General features: G+C 42.5%; 1 protein-coding gene across 3 annotated transcripts; it reads right to left on the bottom strand.

The window, feature by feature from the left end:
• Nucleotides 1-2,953: 2,953 nt before the first annotated feature.
• LOC127775742 (uncharacterized) lies at nucleotides 2,954-7,015 on the bottom strand. Of its 3 annotated transcripts, none has more exons than XM_052302034.1 (9): nucleotides 6,720-6,854; nucleotides 6,465-6,543; nucleotides 6,040-6,159; nucleotides 5,849-5,927; nucleotides 5,119-5,205; nucleotides 4,325-4,387; nucleotides 4,027-4,162; nucleotides 3,860-3,925; nucleotides 2,954-3,770 (listed from the first exon to the last, which is right to left on the bottom strand). In XM_052302034.1, the coding sequence occupies exons 2-7, from the start codon at nucleotides 6,518-6,520 to the stop codon at nucleotides 4,085-4,087; spliced, it is 483 nt and encodes a 160-aa protein (XP_052157994.1). In that variant the 5' UTR covers nucleotides 6,521-6,543; nucleotides 6,720-6,854; the 3' UTR covers nucleotides 2,954-3,770; nucleotides 3,860-3,925; nucleotides 4,027-4,084. The 3 variants fall into 3 exon arrangements, with proteins under 3 accessions (XP_052157994.1, XP_052157991.1, XP_052157992.1); XM_052302031.1 differs by having other exon boundaries at nucleotides 2,956-3,770; nucleotides 6,730-7,015; XM_052302032.1 differs by lacking the exons at nucleotides 2,954-3,770; nucleotides 3,860-3,925 and having other exon boundaries at nucleotides 3,932-4,162; nucleotides 6,730-7,015.
• Between the last annotated feature and the right edge of the window lie 15,769 nt (nucleotides 7,016-22,784).

The following is a 22,784-nucleotide window of genomic DNA, read 5'->3' as shown; positions in this document are numbered from 1 at the left end:
CTATTCGAATAGCCGTGCCCGCGGTTATGGGCGATCGACCAGAATCACCGTGATTAGTCTCACACTTAATAAATCGACTCAATGCACTGTAGTTCAGGTGGGTTGGTTGGGCCTGTTCAATGTGGTGTAGCGTTGATCAGTGGAGATTTAATATTACCTTAATTAATCAACTGTTTTACCATTTTGCTCAATAAAATGTTTTACAACTGCCTTTATGCAAATAGCTACAAGCCGTTCTTGTATCCCCTTGCACGTCTGCATCATTGGTGTGGCTTGCTGAGTACGGTGGTTGTACTCAGCCTTGCTATTATTTCTCCATTTTCAGAAGTGTAGTGCTTCTAAGCTGAAGATGAAGTTAGAGGACCAAGGCTCAGACCCCAGTTGAGTTTTCCCTGTGGAGTGGAGTTGAAGCCCCGCTAGGATCGCCTTTTTCCGCTGCTGTCGTTCTCTTTCGGTGTGAGGACCAAGTGCCTCTTCTGTAAGTATTTTATGCTTTATTTACGTTTGGAACTGTATATTACTTGTCATTTTGTGTACCCTGGCTGGTCCTGGACAGGGATTTAATACATAAAATAGTCTAGAAATTTGGGCTAAATTTCTGGGCGTGACATCTCCCCCTCCCCTCCCTCCCTCCACCAGCCGGGCTCTCCCCCTCCTCTCCCTCCATCGGCGCGGGGCGGCAGTGGCGGCGGCGGCTGCGACAACGGCGCGCGCGGGGCGGCAGCGGCGGCTCCCCTCCCCCTCCCTCGCAGATCTGGCCGGAGGAGGGAGGGGGAGGCCAGCATGGACGGCTCGGCGGTGGCGGCGGTGCACGGGGCGGACGCGGCGGTGGCGACGACGGCGCGCGCGGGGCGGCAGCGGCAGCTCCCCTCCCCCCTCCCTCCCAGATCCGGCCGGAGGGAGGCCTGGGGAAGGCGGCGGAACACGGGACGGCGACGACGACGCGCGCGGGCCGGCCCAGATCCGGCCGGAGGGAGGCCTGGGGAGGGCGGTGGGGAGTGGGGTGGCGATGACGACGGCTCGACGGCGGCTCCCCTCCCCCCCTCCCTCGCAGATCTGGCCGGAGGTGGGAGGGGGAGGCCGGCGTGGACGGCTCGGCGGTGGCGGCGGCGCACGGGGCAGACGCGGCGGTGGCGACGACGGCACGTGCGGGGCGGCAGCGGCGGCTCCCCTCCCCCCTCCCTCCCAGATCCGGCCGGAGGGAGGCTTGGGGAAGGCGGCGGAACACGGGGCGGCGACGACGACGCGCGCGGGCCGGCGGCGGCGGCTCCCCTCCCCCCTCCCTCGCAGATCTGGCCGGAGGAGGAAGGAGGGAGGCCAGCAGGGGCGGCGGCAGCAACGATGGCGCAGGGCAGAGGCGGCGGCTCCCCTCCCCCCTCCCTCCCAGATCCGGCCGGAGGGAGGCCTGGGGAGGGCGGTGGGGAGTGGGGTGGCGACGACGACGGCTCGGCGGCGGCTCCCCTCCCCCCCCCTCCCTCGCAGATCTGGCCGGAGGAGGGAGGAGGGAGGGCAGTGGCGGCGGCGCGTGGCGCGATTTTTTATTTGTTTATTGGATTTTCGTAGGCGGGCCGTTACCCTGACTGCGAAAATAGATAATTTTCGCAGTCGTTGGGCTATAGTCGGTCCTCCTCCACGCCTACAAAAACTACTTTTGGCCGTCTGCAAAAATGCATTTTCTAGTAGTGACACTATAGTTACATGTAAGTTACACTGTAATTACATCACGATTATACTATATTTACATCTGTTAAATTTTTTACTTAAAATTTGCCGACAAATGTATAGCTAATCCAAAAGAAAATCGGGCGTTTGCAAGTCGGATGCGCTTTGATGCATGCAACATGGAAAAGTTATTTAGTGCTCTCTCTCCTCTCCAAATATAACAAGAAGTAACTACTTCTTTACAAACCTTTAAATATTTTTTCTTATAAATTACTTACACAATCTACAATCTAATCATACCATTATATTAGTTACAATTAAATCTTACAGCAAGATTTTGCAAAACTATATTTTAACAAAAATATTTATATGTCCAAAAAATCGAGTGTCAAATGTTTCAATTTAGTTTATCAGATGTTTAAATGGAATGCAACACAAAAGAAATATTAACTATAACACTAACAACTGCTACACCAAACACTAAGTCCCAACAACTAAAACATCAAAAAAAAAATCACATGAAACATACATATATTTACAAATACATGATTTGTTAAAATAGTATCACCATGGAATATAGACATGTAATCAGGGTTCAAATTTTCATACTGAAATTTCCAAAATTTCTGGTCTATCAGACAACCCCCCTACAAAATTATTTCACCCAAAATTTTTGAATTTCTCAAACTTTTGAGAATTTGGCAAAAAATATTCGCATTTGGCCAAATTTTGTTAAAAAAATCAAATTATTTCTGATCAAAATAACGAAAACTTCAGCCATACTGGTAACCCCGCTAGTACTACTGAAATCGAAAAATTGAACCCTGCCTGTAATTATGGAGACATTAAGAATAACCATCCGTAACATTTGCAAATAACATAGTGTAACATCAGCGAATACTTATTGAAACATTTAGATAACACCGGGTGCAATATTTTGAAAAAAATCCATCGCAACAAGAAAACTAAAAATATGCAACAAAGTCTATTTTGGTTGAAACATCTCGTTTCTCACATATGAAACACCATTTTTTTAAATATCGAACTCACATGAAACACCATTTTTTTTAATTATCGAAACATATATTTTTTTGTTTTTCATTAGCAAATTATTATATGAGATCATGTGGTAAAGATTTAGTTATAACAAACACAATGGTACAAAAGAATTGTCAATCAACTAAGTGGTTCAAAAGAAAAATTAGTTTGAAGTTGAATTTAAATCCTAGGAGCTGATCACCGTCTGCATCTGACGTTACTTTTTTTTATGCTGCACGCATATGTGGTGCTCTTTTCATCTTGCGCTATTCTTTTTCGTGCGTGTTGTTGTGGTGTTACTTGCCCCAATTCTTTTGGCTTGCATTGGGCGCCCCGTAGGGAGTATTGTCCTATTCTTTCTAGCGAACTCAGGCCACTAGACAGTCATCAAACCTGTTACACTTCTTTATAGTGCAATACATGTGAAATACTAATACTTCGGCTTTTTAAAATATAACGTTATTGGCTTTTTGACAAATATTTAATCATTCGTGTTATTCAAATTTTTTGTGCAAACAAAAAGTCAAGTCATGCTTAAAAGAACATTTGGCAATAAATCAAGTCACCATAAAATAAATAATTGCATAATTTTTTAATAAGATGAATAATCAAACGTATTAAAAACTTTGAAGACTTAGTTTCAGATGATTACATATTCTCCAGGACACGCCTTAAGTTCACATTAAACTCATGGGAACCAACATTTTTTTTAATGCCACCAGTCAAAATAGTTGTGCATATATTAGCTAGTGCCCAAATTGGAGAAATATTTATGGTGTGTTTAGTTCACACTAAAATTAGAAGTTTGGTTGAAATTGGAACGATGTGACAGAAAAGTTGGAAGTTTGTGTGTGTAAAAAAGTTTTGATGTGATGGAAAAGTTGGAAGTTTGAAGAAAAACTTGGAAACTAAACACGGCGTTAATTGCATTTCAAAATAATATATTTCAATGCAAATTATACTAAGCACCACGCACATCAAATCCGATGGTATAAACAGTTGGCATTGTTTCATGACTAATCTCCGGTACAATCAGCAATATGTTAAAACTTCGGCGGCTTCCCTGCACCCTACAACAAAGGGATGTAGAAGGTTGAGGCATGCTAAGCCATAAGTCATTGAATTTACAACTGAATCTGAAAGTCTAGTCATTACTCACAAAAAAGGCATGCAGCATAATAAGACCTATCCTGTCACAGTATCTTAGCACAACGGAGACCGATAGCTGAAATGAGAACCGATTAGCAAGCATTTTAAGATAATGCCACATACAGAAAGGCTTTGAACAAAAGTATTCTAGTACAGGCTGAACGTGCATTCACGTACATTCATAGTATGTTAACTAACTATGCATGTTTCATCACAACGATTTTCAATAGTTGACCTAGTTTGTTTCAAAATACTTGAATCCGTGCTTCTTAAAATATTCCCGGAATCCATACATGCTCTGGTCATAGTTGAACTGCAGAAAGTAAAAACCATCACATCAGCTCAACTGAAAAACGTCAACCAGTCTGTCAAGCGTAGAGTGACAAGTATTCTCTTCTTTGCGGCAACAAAAACCACTAATGCAGGTAAGTTCAGATTTGAAGGAGTAAGTACCATAAGTATGGAATTTACTTACAGGGAGAACTTTCACCGAGTACTTCGTGACATTAGGGTCCACCACCTTTCCTGGGCTAGCAGCCTGAGAAAGTGCAGAGCAAATCATTGCAAAGACCAAAGCTCATAATTATTCATGCATAACTCACAATGTGCTTAGGTATAACAAAATTCAAAGTCATAGGGACAAACAGTCAAACACAACTGTATAACTTTATTATATGTCATATGATATGCCTGGAGTAGAATCCTACATTCCTATACAATTGGAGCCCACTAAACGCAGTTACTTCCCTAAATCAGCACCCTTAGCCAGCCACATCACCTAGAAATACTAGATACCTCAAGTAAAATAAAGAGACTGTTATAGATACATTAGGTCATGCTTAAACTGTTCACTCAGAAACAAGAGATATAGAATATAGATACCTCAAGTAAAGATCCTCTAGAAAAAGGTATACTAAAGATCTAAAGTCAAAATTTACTCATGAAGGTCCATATTTCCATTGAAGTTGTTGATATTTATATTCCTAAACAAACTAAACAGTTTAACAAACTCTTTCTCCTGTCAGGGAACAACGAGATTATTTTTGTAGCAATTCCCTAGGGATTTAGTGATAAATCATTACATTACTTCAATCGTCACCAGCGAGTCCCCCTCCAGTTGCAACATAATCTATCATATTGCCACTTGGACTCACAGTAAGATGGCCAACAGAAGTTAATAAAATGACAGAGAGAGTATGAAACAGAAGTACACCACAAATTTTAGAAAACAAAATAAAACTAGAAACTGTGAAGTATACAATTTATAACCTGTTCTGGGTTGTAAAATACTTCAATAAACGGATACTCATTCTTTTGCCTTGTGAGGCAAAATCCAGGATACTTTGGGCATTCAACCTGAGCACAAAAGAAGTATTCAATGTCTATTTGTTTGAGAGCGAAGGAAAGAAGACAAGTGACAGCAGAAGCACCACTACCATGAAATGGTAATAACCAGGATAAGCAACATGAACTAACTTCTAAAAGCATTCTATTAAATAAACAGAAAAGTACACAAAGAAAGAGGAAACAAAAAATTGATCGAATGATACAAACCTTTTGGAACTGTATTAGTAGAATATTTCTAGGAGTTATGTTGCATCTTTGGATTGATCAAGCAATTTTTTATCTTACTCAGACAATTATAAATCAGTTGATATTTTATACCTACAAGGCCTTCAGTGCTATTTAAACATGTAGGGCCCATTTGGTACAGTTCCTATTCCAAGATTCTTGTCCCGTGGAGCTGGAGCTGTACCAAACACTTTCGAGATCCTAGATAATATGGACTAGAGCTGCCGCTCTGCTCTTGAAAATTACAGTACAAGGGTGGAGCAGCATTAGCGCTCCTCAGCTCCGCTCCAACCTCGGAGTAGGAGCTGTACTAAACAGCCCCTTAGTTTGCCACCTTTTCCAACTCAATAGTGACTATACTAGTGATCTAACATCAATTCAATGGTGTTTGAAAATCAAGGTAGTAGAATTAAAGAAAGTAGCTTACTCGAACAAACTTTACATGCGGATGAAATGTAGCAGCAGCTTCCTCCAGTACCTTATCAAGGTGTTGAGTATAAGTGCACCTACAGTAGCAATTTTGAGGATTACTATGTGCAAATCTACTTACTATTATGAGACTAGATATTGCACCCAGTGCTTCATAAACAAGAAACAACAAAGGAAGGTTAGATATACTTAATAGTAAAGGCAACAACTACTGGACGGCCTTCATGCAACAGCTGCACGAATTGACGCTCTGACGTGAACGGTATAATTCTTGATGGCCCTAGATCCTTGGGATGTCCAGTGTAGTACCTGCCATTTCATCAACATATACAAGATGAAAAAGATGGTGTAACTTTTAGTTCGATATTAGGTCCATATTATTCAGACATTGTATGCTCTGCTCAATTCAAACAATTGGCCAGTTAACAAGATGGCGATGAGGCAAACATCTGTTGCCGAAATGGCAGTCATTGTTCTCTCTACTTTTATTTGTCTCTTCTTTTCTTTTTTTTTTTGTCAATCCCGACTTTCTGGCGTCAATATTCTCAAAAAATGCCTTCAATTTCTCCAAATATTACATATCCAGAACAAAGAAAAGATGACTACAAATTCACCTGCACGTCGACCGAAGTTGAGACACCATCCGATCAAGAAACGAACCGTCCGCCATCCCAGACGTCCACCGATGCAGAGCTGGATTCACCAAGGTAGTGGAGGGATGAGGTAATCACTCACATCAGTAGCAGCAAGAAAGGTATTGGGGCTCAGATGAATTATTTTCGGAAACAAAACTGTAATTAGTACAATGATTAAGGCGAGGAGGACAACATGTGTGGGTAGAGAAGGGATAAGGAAGAGGATATGCGTACGGGCGCTCACCGGCGAGGATGCGGCAGCAAAGGTAGCAGCAGCAGGACACAGGCGACGCCGCTCTCGTGGAAACCGGCGCAGGCACGGACGGCGGAGCTTCTCTCCCCACCTGATCTGCCGGCGTGGGCCGCTGCCGAGCTATCCCGCCTGCCCGCCGGCGGAGAGCCTTCGAGGCGGGCAAGTAACCCCCGCTCCTTCGGCCACTGACTTCAGCCGCCGCCCAAGTCGACGCGGCGCTAGCTTCCGGGCTCCGGCGGCGAACTAGGAGGAAAGAGAGAGGTGGAAAGGAGGACATGAGAAGGCCTAGGGCTATCGGCGTGCCGTGCGGCCCAACAACGCCCTAGTGACCAGCCCGAACTGGTACCAGTGGTGGCTTGATCACTTCAAATTGGAGGGACTATTGGGCCAAATTCCCATACTGTAAAAAAGGGGTTTTCTTTTCTGGCCCCCATAGGCCGGGAAAGTAATAAGTTTACTAAAGGTCCCTCAGAGAGTTCGAAGTCACCCCTAAACCACAATCGATTTTGCTATATATTTGTCGATAAATTTTTCCCCAAAAATTTTACAGATGTAATTACAGTACAATCGTAGTGTAATTACACTGTAACTTGCATGTAATTACACTGTAACTATAGTGTAACTTTTATGTAGCTTTCAAAAATCTCTCCGTAACATGTTATTTCGGTAAAATGGAGGTTGTGGAAACAAATTCTTTCATATATGTGTGTACTATGATTTGTTTTCTTCCTCACCAAAACAAATCTTGTAATAGATCTAACGATTCAAAATTATGTGAAACTTACATATAAGTTACACTGTAGTTACATGCAAGTTACAGTGTAATTACTTATAAGTTACAGTGTAATTACACTACGATTGTACTATAATTACATCTGTCAAATTTTTGGGGAAAAATTTGTCGACAAATGTATAGGCAGTCCCAACCACAATACTAGATATAACCCATCCCACAACTTATAAAACCAGGCTACATTTGGTCCCAAGGCAGTATTGCTTCCGGTTTTGGCTGGCGTGGTGGCTGAGTCGGCACAGGACCCACATGTCAGGAGGCCCTCCAACCCAAAGCTCTACACACGCGCCAGCCGTGAAACATCAACCAGGGGCAAAGCAGGAACACGTAACTCGCCACCTAGAGTGCCTCCACGTCAATGTCCCTGTGGCGCAGCCTCTGGTGGTCCACCACCACCACGCTTCCCCACGCATTGCCCTGCGACGATGGTGACTCACGCGCCAACCTCTCCCTCTCCCGCGACCTTATCCTCCTCCTCTCCCTCCACCTCCTTGCATCCGCACTCACTAGCCACCTCCCTCCCTAGCTCACCGCCTTCTCTGCGCTCGCCTCCATCTACCTTGCCCACAACTTCCTCGAAGGGCCTCATCCCCTTGACAATGGCAACACCCCCCGCCCTCCAAGCACAGCAGCTCGTTCGTGCTCCGGGTGGAACGCGGAGCGGGCAAGCACGGGGGTGCCCAAGATGGCAACACCAATGGTGATGTCGGGTGGCCACGGCGGCTGCTATACCTCGAGGTGTCGCTATCAACGAGAAAGAGGCGCGACTTCATCTTCCCGCCATGGCCGGGATACGGGAGGTCGTGCAGGGTTATGCACCACCCTCGTTGGCTTCCCCGCTCCCCTAACCGGCCTCCCCGCGCTCCTCCCTCTTTGTGTGGTTGAGGTGGTGTCAGTGATGGTGGATTTGGACTAGGGAGGAGCTCGCTGGCCTCCCTGCCCCGTCCGCACTCACTGGCCTCCCTTCCTCGTCCCCCTCTGCGCGTGCTCACTGGCGGATCATGACACCCATGGCCTCAACGGCGGTGGGCAGCCTGCAAAGAATCCGGGCCGGTGACACACCAACCTCCCTGATGCTGTCGTCGGCCTCCCCATCTCCTCCCTCCTGACCCCGCCCCCGCTCACCAGCCTTCCTACACCCCTGCTGATTTGTCCTCCGCCGCACCTCCACTCTCGCTCACTAGCATGCTGGCACCCGTGTCGGCTGCATCTGAGGAATCTCAAGGGAAGAGGGACAAAGAGAAGAGGAGGAGATAGAGAAGAGAGAGGATGAGGTGGATTAGTGGGGCCCACCGATATGTGGGTCCCACTATTTTTAATCTTATTGTTTAACTAACATGTGGACCCACATATTTTGTATTAATTATAAAATTGTTAAATTTTGCTTCATATGCCATGTCAGATGAAAACCAAGTAAAATTAGCAACGTAGGCGTCATGTCAGCTAAACCGCCGTCCAAACCGCCATGAGACCTATATTGCACCAGTTTTAACAGTTGAGGAACTCGTTGTATCTAGTATTAGAGCTTAAAGGATGAAAGTCAAACTCACTGTCAAGTTAAGGGACATGAAGTGAACTTATTCCCTAGGAAAACGTCGAATTTGACTCCCCCAAAGGCCCTATTCATTCTTCAACTCCAAACTTCAACTTACATATTTTCCGTTAGTATGCTTTTCAAACTATTAATTGGTTTGTTTAAAATTCTTGCATATAAGTTGTTTAAAAACTTTAAATAAATGCATTGTTCAAGTTTATAATAGTTAATATTTAATTAATCATGTGATAATGAGATTTTTCGTTTTGCATATGTTGAAAGTCTCTCTCCAACCAAATCAAAAGAATGTAGCCTAAGCTGTGTTCGGAGTACCCATTTCCATCTTCTACTCCATTGTTTTTAGTGTGCGTGCTTCTCAAAATATTAAACGGTGCATCTTTTACTAAATATTTCTATAGAAAACCAAATTAATCTATTTGATAAGTTTTTTTTAGCTAATACTTAATTAATCATGAGCTAATGAGCTATGATGTTTTCCGTGTGAGGAGGAAAGGTTCCAAATACCTTTTACTCCGGAACACAACCCGATGGTTTAGTTTGATTTGTATTCTCCATCACAAAACTCTTCTAACTACTAAATCCATATAAAACGACTCCTTTAATGATTTCACTAGTGGGTTTGGCTGACGTGGCGCCTACATGATACGTTGCCAATCTTCATCCGATGTGATAGCTACATGTCATTACAATTATAAAAAAAAAGAATCAAAATTACCATAGCACTCACATGTCAGTGTTCTCCTTTCTTGTGCCCTCTCTTATGAAGATGGCGAAGGCGCGGGCCCATGATAAGGATTCCCAAGCCAAGAATGAAGAAGGGGTAGAATTACTGAATGAATACGAGCTTGGCAGGAGGCAACCGTTTTAGCTGTGTTCGGTAGGGAGAGTTGGGAACTCTCCCTCCAAAATTACAAAACGAAGTGATTAATTAGCACGTGATTAATTTAGTATTAGCTATTTTTTTAAAAAAATGGATTAATATGATTTTTTAAAACAACTTTTGTATAGATTTTTTTTTTAAAAAACGCACCGTTTAAGTTTGGGAAGCGTGTGCACGGAAAACGAAGGAAGTGGAATTGCTGACCAAAGCTGCCGAATTGTGAACCAAAACTGTCTCTCTTCACAACTCATCTTCCTCGTTTTCCGCGCGCACGTTTTTCAAACTGCTAAACGATGTGTTTTTTTTGCAAAAAGTTTCTATACGAAAGTTGCTTAAAAAAAATCAAATTAATCCGTTTTTGAAAAAAATTAGCAAATATTTAATTAATCACCTGCTAATCGCTGCTTTATTTTCCGTGCGGGTACTTAGTGTTAGTGTTGAGGGTAAGAATCAGTTCTGACCAATACGTAGGGACTGGACTTCTTTTTCTAGCTCCAGCAATCCAATGTCAAGTCCGACCTTCAGCGGCTCAAACAGCCGGCACACCATGTGCTGGGATATGCGTAGGCTACGATAGCATAAATCAAAATTTTCTATTGCGTAAACCAGGAACCATGCAAGTATTATATCATAAATCGTTACCACTCGACGCGCTGCGCAGCGGAAGAAGACGCTGAGAAGTCGAAGGAACTCTCGCGAAGTAGCGCGCGTCGATGTAGAGGAAGTAGTCGATCGCACCGGCTCGACCTTCTCCTCCTCGTGCGTTCTCCTTGCCGTACTCCCACGCTGATCAGCACCGCAAACCAGCGGCGCCTCTACCGGTATCCACACGTACAGGGACGGAACGGCACGCGCAGATGTGCTAGCACCCGCGCACGGCTAGGGTTTTGCTCGGGGAGGGAAGTGACGGCTAGGGTTTCTCACGTGATGCAATACCTCCGCCGGTCACACCCCTCACGAATATATAGGATCCATCACTCGGGCCTCCAAGGCCCGTAGGACTCCTATTCGGATCCCTATCCGAATTAAGCTCATATTGGATCTCCATCCAATCCCCTTATTCTGGCCCATTAAGCGTGCGACCCTGTAGGTTCATATATACCCGGCTGTAACCCGAAAACTTGTCTTCGGTCCACGCGTCAACAGCGGCCCCTAGCAGAACGTATTGACCCACCGGGCATACATAAGGATCATATCGGCTAAACCTCTAGTGTATACTTGTATGAACCCCTTTGCCTCACGATATCGATTAAGCTCAAGGCTAGATATGTGTCATCCTCTAATAGCTCAATCATTCACTCGAACCTGTTGATAGATTATATAACTTGTGATTGACTCCTCAATAACCTTTGGCATGGCCATGCACTTCCATAATCTACAACATTGAGGGGTCCAGAGATATCTCTCCATAGGAGGGGCAAATCCCATCTTGATTATTCATATCCCACTACATGTTTCATAGCATACCCAAAAACTACTTTTATAACTACCCAATTACAGAGTAGCATTTAGCAGTCCCTAAGTAAGCCACTACACATGTTGGGAACCATGATAATCTCAGGTCTAAGGATTCAACATCAACACTAAATGAGATCACTGATGACACAACACATATGGCTCTTGCAGTGTCTCATGTTGGGTCTATCCAACAACATGTTCACTAACATGTGTCCACATTATTAATTTGGTATCTCTATACCATGATCTATGAGACATGATTATCAATTAATACATGTGGTGATCATATAAACATATTTGTTCCACATATGATATTTGATCAGGGATCCTTTAGAAATAGTAACAAACAACATAAAGAGTCTCATGAAAGAATCACATATTCATTAACCAATAATGAGTTATCTATTTCAAGGAACAATTTCGGATAAATATGTAAACATAGTATGTATTACAATCATCTTTATGATTGCCTCTAGGGCATATCACTAACAGTCTCCCACTTGCACTAGAGTCAATCATGAACGTATCTTATACCCATTGCCCTAGTGTGTGCCTCATGCTCAGGCTGAGGGAGTGGCTTTGTCAACGGATCTGCAACATTCAAATCCGTATGTATTTTGCATATCTTCACATCTCCTCTACCCACTATCTCGCGAATGAGGTGATACCGCCGTAAAATGTGTTTGGACTTTTGATGCGATCTAGGCTCCTTGGCTTGCGCAATGGCACCACTATTATCGCAATAGAGGTCCATAGGGCTAGAAGCACTAGTCATCACACCTAGTTGAGAAACAAATTTCTTTACCCAAACAGCCTCCTTTGCTGCTTCAGAAGCGGCAATGTATTCGGCTTCTGTTGTAGAATCAGCCACTGTATCTTGCTTGGAACTCTTCCAACTCACAGCGCCTCCATTCAGGCAGAACACAAATCCAGACTGCGATCTAAAATTGTCGTAGGCTCTCCGGACCTTCCATTATATTTGAGAGATGAAGTGAATAATTCAAGTCATCAAACAAGCATAATGAAACATCTAACGCACCGAGAGAGGAATATTGGAGACATTGCTGGGCCCTTAGCCTGCCAGTCAACTTCAGGCTGAGATGTGCACATCAAACCACCCGTCAAACCACTCGGAGGTGGTGACCAGATATGTTACACATTCAGGAGACTTGACAAAAATGGCTAAAGATCTACAACCTCTCAAATATTCCTAACCCATACTCATGTGAATCTAGTTCCCAGGATGTGCACTAGATCCACACTTTTATCTTAAGCATGATTATACATAGCAAACACAACTAAGATGAAAGAAACTTAAGACTTACAACAACTTAATAATTACATAGGCCGACCGGCCAAATAAATATATTAGAGAACAGCGGAAGCTTGACTACCCAATCACAAGCACACCGACTAGGGGTATATCCCATTAAGTTCTCATCCTAGAAGAAGCAATCGGAACCCACATCACTCAAAGACTAAGTCTAAACCTGCAAACAAAAGGTTATATCAACAGCAAGAGTCAGTACATTTAATGTACTGGCAAGCACAAGTCAATCCTACCATACTGCATGTATAGATTAATCACAGAAATTAAACAAAGATGGGCTATTTAAAGGCTAGATTGAATTTTTAGGAAGAGGAGGAAAATTCTAGAAAAATTACATTTAGGCATGATAAATAATCTAGTATTTGAATAAATTATTTTCCATGTTCACTTATGTGCAGTTAAATGTAATTTTGGATGAAGTATGGCTTTAGCCGATTAAAATTTAATTTGATTTCTTTTAGTTTTCTGCTTTGACTGATTAATTTGTGGTATTAAACTTAGTTATTAACTTGTACCAATATTATAGTGAATTGCTTATGCCAAACATAGTTTACATAAATTTTTCCATGATTTCATCTTGCATAGATTATTTTAAAGAATTAGAATAACCTTTCTTTGTATATGTGTTCCCACTTCATAATTGCACCTAATATTATTATAGGGATTACATTAAACTTCTTTTGGGCTGAGAAAAATATATTAGAATTTAATATTAAGTCCACATGTTATCACCCAAGATTAACTATAGTTTTGCTTAGTAATTTTAACCCTTTTAGTTTATGCTCATGAGACCTATTATGAAAGCGAGAGCAAAATCCAAATGCATAATGGACTCAAGCCTAGGCATGCATTATGCACATGTATTCTCAAATGCTTGATGATATTTCTAGTCTAATGTTGGGAATGAAAAGATTTTATTTTGTTTTCAAATTTTAATCATGCAATGGTTTAAGTTGGTTATCACCTAAATTAAAACAGAAAATCTTGGCTCTCAACATTGGAGAAGTTAACCTCTAACTATTTTGACAAGAAATTTTAAGTCCTAAAATTTCGGGTATGTTACAAAAATCATGTTTGTCGGTTTGGAAGCTTGCGTCAGTGTAACCATTTACAACGAGCTCTTCCTGTCCTCCATAGACTAGGAACATATCCTTAGTTCTTCTCAAGTACTTCAGGATATTCTTTACAGCTATCCAGTGACTCTCACCTGGATCTGATTGGTATCGGCTTGTTGCACTAAGTGCATATGAAACATTTGGACGTGTACATAGCATAGCATACATAATGGATCTGATTGCCGAGGCATATGGAATCACACTCATCTTGTTTCGCTCATTAGTCGTTTGAGGACACTGATTCTTGCCAAGATTAATGCCATGTGACATGGGTAAGAAACCTTACTTAGAATCTTGCATGTTGAACCTCTTCAACACCTTGTCAATGTATGTACTCTGGCTTAATCCAATTAGCCTCTTTGATCAATCTCTATAGATCCTTATGCCCAGAATATATGCTGCTTCCCCTAAGTCCATTGAAAAACTATTTTTCAATGATGTCTTAACGGATTCAAGCATAGGAATATCATTCCCAATCAATAATATGTCATCTACATATAGGATTAGAAACACCAGTGCGCTCCCACTAATCTTCTTGTATACACAAGGCTCTTCTTCGTTTTTGACAAAGCCCAACGCCTTAACTACTTCGTCAAAACGAATATTCCAACTCCGAGATGCTTGCTTCAACCCATAAATGGATTTCTACAATTTGCATATCTTTTTAGCTGATTGTGGATCAACAAATCCCTTGGGTTGTGTCATGTACACATCCTCATCGAGATTTCCATTGAGGAAAGTTGTTTTGACATCCATTTGCCATATCTCATAATCGAAATAGGCAGCAATTGCTAAAACAATCCGAATAGATTTTAGCATGGCGACTGGTGAGAAAGTTTCATCATAATCAACACCTTGAATTTGTTTGAAACCTTTCGCCACCAATCGTGCCTTGTAGATGTGAACATTTCCATCTACATCTGTCTTTTTCTTAAAGACCCATTTGCACTCAATGGCTTTTACACCATCAGGTGGATCAACCAAGTTCCAAACTTGATTGACATGCATGGATTCTATTTCGGATTTCATGGCTCCAAGCCATTTCTCAAAGTCTGGTCCCACCATTGCTTCCTCATAGGTAGTAGGTTCATCGTTGTCTAACAACAATATATCACGTTGTCCTGTAGTTAACAACGCATACCTCGCAGGTGTACGCTATATCCTTTCGAACCTTCGTGAAGCCGGTGCTTCCACAACTGGCTCAACAACAACTTGTTCAACCTGTTGAACAACATCTTGCTCAGCTTGTTGTGGTTGTGTTGACGTTGAAACGTTTTCCGGTGTTTCCTGAATTTCTTCAAGTCGCACCATACTCCCACTATCCTTTCTTGAAATAAACTCTTTTTCCAAGAAAACACAGTGTCGGGCGACAAACACTTTGCCCTCTTCCCGATTATAAAAATAATATCCTTTCGTTTCCTTAGGATACCCCACAAAGAAGCATTTATCTGATTTAGGTGTGAGTTTGTCCGATTGCAAACGTTTTACATAGACCTCACAACCTCAAATCTTTAGGAAAGACAAACTGGGATGCTTCCCTGTCCATATCTCATATGGTGTCTTATCCACTGATTTTGATGGAATCCTGTTTAGTGGGAACGCAGCTGTCTCTAGAGCGTCACCCCAAAAGCTTAGCGACAGATCAGTTTGGCTCATCATTGATCGCACCATGTCCAACAATGTACGATTCCTCCATTCAGACACCCCATTCCACTGAGGCGTTCCTGGCGGAGTGAGTTGTGGAACAATTCCACACTCCTTTAGATGAATACCAAATTCAAGGCTCAAGTACTCTCCACCACGATCAGATCGTAGATACTTGATTGTCTTGCCCATATGATTTTGTACCTCATTCTATAATTCCTTAAACTTTTCAAAGGACTCAGACTTATGCCTCATTAAGTAACCGGATCTTTCCTGAAATATAGCCCAGGATGATGGTGTCATTCTCTAGGCGAACGTGGAACATTCCGTTGGGTAGGGCTTCCATAACTAAACCCTCAAAAGTAATTTTTAACCATATCTACTAAAGTCATCGGTAAAGGTAATAAAGTACCCAAAACCACCTCTGGCAGTTGAGCTCATTGGTTCACATACATCAGTATGTACTAGTGCCAATAGTTTACTTGCCCTTTCACTTTGACCCGTGAAAGGTGCCTTTGTCATTTTGCCAAGTAAACAAGATTCACATGTCTCAAATGATTCAAAATCAAATGAGTGTAGAAGTCCATCTCTATGAAGTTTCTCCATGCGTTTCTCATTTATATGACCCAAGCGATAATGCTAAATAAAAGTGGGATTCAAATCATTAGGACGTTGCCTTTTTGCATTAATGTTATAGACTGAACATCCATCAAGACTCACAATGTATAAGCCATTCATCATGGGTGCATGGAAATAGAAAATGTCATTACAATAGACTGAACAACCATTGTCCACAGATCTAAAACCATAACCCTCTGCTTGCAGACAAGAAGCAGAGATAACGTTCTTACACAAAGCTGGAATGTAATAACAATTATTTAACTCCAAAACTAATCCTGATAGTAAAGATAATGGCATAGTGCCGACCGCAATAGCAGCAACTCTTGCTCCATTGCCCACGCGAATGTCCACTTCGCCTCTTGCTAAGCTCCTACTTCTTTGCAGCCCCTGCAACGATTTGCATATGTGAGCAACTAACCCGGTATCAAATACCCAAGAATCAGTAGAGGAAGTAGCAAGATTAATTTCTATAACATTAATACCTGAGGTGGAACTCTTTCCATCCTGCTGCTTCTGCTTGAGCTGCTCTAGGTATTTCTTATAGTTTCTCTTCCAATGACCTGTCTCCTTGCAAAAGAAGCACTCTGCATCCTTAGCGGGCCCTGTCTTTTGAACCTTGGTCTTAGAGTTGCTAGTACTCGTGATCTCATCAGAGTTTAGCTTTCTCTTTTAACCACTCTTCTTGTTGTTGGGCTTGCCCTTATGCATAACCATCACATGGTTGGAGTTTTTCTTAATGCTTTCCTCGGCAATCTTTAGCATCCCATGCAATTCTGCGAAGGTCCTGTTCAGGTTGTTCATGTTGAAATTCATTATGAACGGCTCAAAGCTGGGAGGGAGTGACTGGAGAATCAAATCAGTAGCCAACTCTCGGCTAAGGGGAAAGCCAAGCTTATCCAGACTCTCGGTGTAACCAATCATTTTGATCACATGTGGCTCACTGGATTACCTTCTGCAAGCCTGCACGCAAACAAGGACTTTGAGGTATTAAACCTCTCAGCTCTTGCTTGGTCCTCAAACATGTTACGTAGTCCCGTGATTATCGTATGAGCATTCAATGCCTCATATTGCCTTTGAAGCTCAGGGGACATAGTAGCAAGCATGGGACAGCTTATATCAATATAATCATTGCATCGCTTTTCATGCTCCCTACGTTCAGCAGCAGAAGCATTGTTGGGCAAGTTAGCTGGAAAAGGCTCTGTAAGCACAAACTCTTTATACTCTTGCCTGAGAACAATTCTCAGGCTGCGATACCAATCCATGAAGTTTGTTCCAGTCAACTTCTCTTTCTCAAGAATAGACCGCAAGTTAAAACTGGATGGTGCAGGAGCTGCCATGATCTACAATAGAAATATATATATGCAAAATCAGCACCATGTTTACATTTAACCATTCATTAAACAATTTAATAAAAGATACTCCCACTATGTATTGTGAAACAAAATTCCCTCTAGTAACATAGTGAGTCAAGATCCTCATTTTATTAGTGTCTAGTGAGCTTTGGCATCACAGCTAGACAACTATCAAAATAGGTAAGCAACACCTTGTTAATCACATCATATGTGACTCTTGTGCTGTTGGGGTGACATCTCCATGTCCAACCCAACCTATGCCCCAAGGTCCAAAACTGTTTTGATAACCTTGTCAAATAAACCAATAATCTCCGCATATAGATGTCCGACATCTATCCTATTTTATCATGATAAAAAGTGGCACTTTGATATGGCAAACCCATCACTTATGATCACAACCGTAATAGGTGCAATTATTGGAAGAGCATAAATTACACTTAATTTTTCTGAGGGAATCTATCCTACAATGTCATATCAAATATATAACAGCAATAAAGTAAGATAGATATAAAACACCAAGCGAAATCTAAGGGGCAACGCACACGACGGTCCTATCACGATTCGCCATGTGAAAACCTTAACGGCGTAATCGATTAAGCTCAAGGCTAGATATGTGCCATCCTCTAGTAGCTCAATCATTCACTTGAACATGTTGATAGATTATATAACTTGTGATTGACTCCTCAATCACTTTTGGCATGGCCATGCATTTCCATAATCTACAACATCGAGGGGCCTAGAGATATCTCTCCATAGGAGGGGCAAATCCCATCTTGATTATTCATATCCCACTACATGTTTCATAGCATACCCGAAAACTACTTTTATAACTACCCAATTACGGAGTAGCGTTTAGCAGTCCCTAAGTAAGGTACTACACATGTTGGGAAGCATGATAATCTCAGGTCTAAGGATTCAACACCATCACTAAACTAGATCACTGATGACACAACACATATGGCTCTTGCAGTGCCTCATGTTGGGTCTATCCAACAACATATTCACTAACATGTGTCCACATTATTAATTTGGTATCTCTATACCATGATCCATGAGACATGGTCATCAATTAATGCATGTGCTGATCATCTAAACATATTTGTTCCACATATGATATTTGATCAGGGATCCTTTAGAAATAGTAACAAACAACATAAAGAGTCTCATGAAAGAATCACATATTCATTAACCAATAATGAGTTATCTATTTCAAGGAACAATGTTGGATAAATATGTAAACATAGTATGTGATACAATCATCTTTATGATTGCCTCTAGGGCATATCACTAACACCATGCAACTCCGTAAACTGTCAAGGACGTCCGTGCTCGTAACACGTGCACGAAGATGAAACCGAGAAGAAGCCCACCACCGTCATCCGCGCCAGCGCCACCATGTCTGGCTATCCGGCACGAGACGCACCGGCCACGTGTCACAGTCCCTACACTAACCGTCCGGTCGCGAGAGCCAATGGCCCAGATCACGATGATGACACGTACGTCCCGCCGCAAAACCTCCGATTGGACGTCACACCTCAAATCGGAAAAAAAAAACTAGAAACAGAACACGGCAAATGTACATGCGCAAGCCCAATTGGGCCAAATAGAGGTATTACCTGTTACATTTATATGAACGGGAGAGAATGGCAAAAAATTAAAAATCATTATCAACTCTAGTTACAATGTTGCCCGTGCAGCGAGGCAAATTAGAAACAAAATACATGCTACTATACATGATCATTACTCATAAGTGATTATATCACCAAGCCAACTAGGGAGAAGATATCCTTATTATCTGTACATAGTCATCGAATACATAGCTTTTAGTTTCACTCTTATCTGTCCATGACAAACTATTCGAGCTCACCCCTGTAAGATGAGGACACAGATGATGGGGACCGATGCCAAGTAATGGCATGATTATTTTCGATGAATTTTCTGCACTAAGTAAGAAATGTCAAAGTTAATATTACACATCAGTAAGTGATAATACCATATGCTAATAATGCGTTGAAATCAAAAATGGTATCAATTAATTGCTATAACAAAACTGAAAGAAAAAAATTGATGAACAAATCATCAAGCATACGCCTTTAGCCTTTTGCAGCCTGAAAAGAATCCCTTTGGCTATCAACTATTATCAAGCACACCATATAGTAGCATCAAAAGGGATAAACAAATTGGACCAACGAAATGTCTGCAAAGTGGAAAAGGGGATAACAAATTGAAATATGCTTTTTAAATCTCCAAAGGCACAGGCGGTCCTAAACAAAGAACAACACGATCTAAATTTCATGATACCCTGAGTATAAAAAGGTATCTAAGTTATAACTTTACAATTTTCACGAACAGCAAAAGTGATTTGGCCTTCCATTCCTGGTAATAAGAAAGAGAGAAATCAAGGCAAGAGAAATCTTTGTTATTGCCTTACTGGTAGTAAGGAATATTTTCTGCAGGCAGTCGTGCAGAATTGTAGTGCTGATTTTCTGTACCGATGAGATTCTCTTTTTTTTTTCTGAGTAGCTAAATAAACATGTTTTCATCTAGACTAGCATGGTTCATGCTAGCATATTATAAGGGATGTGTTTCTCAAGTTGCAGTTGTTATGTACCATGCAAAATTAATTTCACTCAATCAAACAACCCTAAGGGACATTGATTTAATTAAGGTAATGAACAACTAAAATTGTGCGTGGATTGGAGAAGAGGACGATCAATTTTAATTACCTTGTGGCTGGAAGATTCTGAGTGCGAACTTGCCGCGCTCCAAGACTGGCTTCTGGTCATTGATGAGCGGCCAGCCCACCATGAGTGTGTCAGTGGCATGCAAGCGCAGTCATACAGAACCAAATTCGTATTCTTGAATGCAAGAAGAAGGCGCTGCTGGAAGAACAGGAATCGTTCATCGCACAGGTTGTCATGACAGACCATCAAAACATATATCAATGAAGTTTAGCAATAGAAAATTATATTCAGAAGCCTTGCAGCGAAGACAGACATTATATTCACGGACATTATTCATTGTGATAACAAAATCTAATCAGCTAAAATATTCAAAATTGAAAAAATAAAAATCTATTTTCTTGTCTTCCCTGACCCGGGTCGTTAATATTCCTTCTCAAAGGAGCCTTTATATTTCTCTGCATGTGTGTTTAATTGTTGTGGAGTGTGGATGAATATAAAGAGCTGTTAGGTTTCTCAGAACTGGTATTTGGGAAAAAAAATATCCTAGCTATATGTTTAGCAAGACACCAAGAAAATGGAAAATAAAAACAAAGCACTATGGTCATGATCTATGGTAGCACCTAAGAACCCTGGATATCATGCTATTTGACCTTAATATGCTCTATGGTTTGCCAGGTGATGGTAAAAGTATGTCCTTTAAGCGATAGTATCTTGAACGGATGGGTTAAATAAATTGATAGGCTAATTGGCAACTTGGCATGAAATGAAGTAATGAACTGGAGAGAAATTTAAGCACCATAAAGAAGAGGTCAGTTTATATATAATAGCCACCGGTGCTACAGTACATAATTATCCATTGTGGCATGTTTCTAAGTTATTTTTAGATATCCTAACAATGCCATCATATTCGGCAAGAGGGATAGCTATTTTTGTTCAGAGATTGGCTTCAGGATTCATCACGAGAATTGATTTATGCTCTACCTAACCCGAATATGCAATCTGCAACCAAGTTATTTCTGAATGGGAGAGACAAGTTAAATTCTAATTATGCTCACAAAAAAAATTGCAGTGCGGCACATCTAAAGAGGGGGGAAATGATACAATTGAAAAGCATTTCAGAATATTCAGGGCATTCGCCATCATCGGATAAAATCCATCAAACAAACACAACAACACTATTTAGCCCGGACATCTCAAGTCTCAACCATCTAATTGGAAGCAAAGCAAACGCAGTGTAGGATTCGAGGTGACCTGAGGCATGCAGATCGCTCAGCTTGGGCCTCCACAGACACCAGCTCCTGTTGCTGTTGCCTGTTGGCACGCTTTCTAGTGCGGCCAGGTCTGCAGGGTGAGGTTGGGCTTCGCGTTGAGCCTGATGCCGAGAATGACGACGGTGAGGTAGCAGGGAAGCTCCCAGTCCACCCACTTGTGGAACTCCCCTGCCGGCGGCAACAGCTGCTTGAAGAGGTAGCCCTTGGGCCGCTCATCGAGCCAAGGGGTTAACCACCCGACCCCTGCCCTCATCGTGCCTGCTGCAGATGCGCGCCGCGCCGCATAGCCGCGCTCGCAGCATCCATGCTCCTTCGCCGGTGCAGGCGCGTTCGCAGGTGAAGTGAAGAGGGAGGCTTTGTGGGCTAGGGTTTTTAGGGATGGGGTACGGCGAGGTGCGTGCGGCAGTGGCCAACGTCGGAGGCGGTTCGCGAATCGCCGGAGGAAGGAGCGAGAAGAGGGGAGAATTTCCCTAGAATGGATGCCAGCTTTTGCGCTAAACACCCTTGAAAGATCAAATTTTACAATTATATCCTTTGAACCATCTGTACCATTGATTCATCTCTACCATTGATTCATAATCCAACAGATGCGGGTGCGAACCAAACCTTGCAATAGCACGCGGCCACGTGGCTCGTTTCTAAGATATGTAAACTTTGATTCTAGGTTTGGCCACATGGCCCAATGTGCTGCTAGGGTTTGCACCTTGCAATCGGTATAAGAGATTTGGTGGAGACCGGCTACAAAACCGAAGCCTGCCTCGGTGCAGATGGTTGACGCGTGGATAAAAAGCAGATCGCACGGCCGACCCTCTTGGCTCCCGACGAGCATAATAAGAGCAAGAATCCTATAAACCTATACAATCCATCCCCACTTAATATAGTTAATAGCAATTCTCTGCATTCTCATGCTTCCACGTCATCTTTTTTCTCTCAGCCATTAGATCTCAATCAAGCAATCCAGCACTTTTTACCAGTTTGTTCGGCCTAGTGGCCCAAATGCCCAGTCGGAAAAAAAGCCCAATCAACGCCACCACCACCTCTTCCACTCCTGTGCACGCCGCCAGGAGCCTAGGAAGAGCGACCGCCACACCAACAGGAAGCGAGACCGCCGCGCCCGGGCTCCCATGTCGCTTCCGCTCATCGCTGACTGCCTCACTGCCCCGTCCTCCTCTCTTTTACTGATCCATTTTCTTGCAACCATTCCCATTCCTCTTCTCCGTCCAGAATTCAGATGCAAATAAATTCCCCTCCTCTTCCTCACCACGAACTAGCATCTCATCAATGGAGATTGTTTCGTCCTCCATGGCTATCGCTGGTCAAGATGAAGGCGGATCCACGCTGTT

Source organism: Oryza glaberrima, chromosome 6, assembly GCF_000147395.1.
Source record: "Oryza glaberrima chromosome 6, OglaRS2, whole genome shotgun sequence".
Taxonomy (NCBI): domain Eukaryota; kingdom Viridiplantae; phylum Streptophyta; class Magnoliopsida; order Poales; family Poaceae; genus Oryza; species Oryza glaberrima.
Note: the sequence above shows the minus strand (reverse complement) of the source record. Positions and strands in the feature narration are given on the sequence as shown.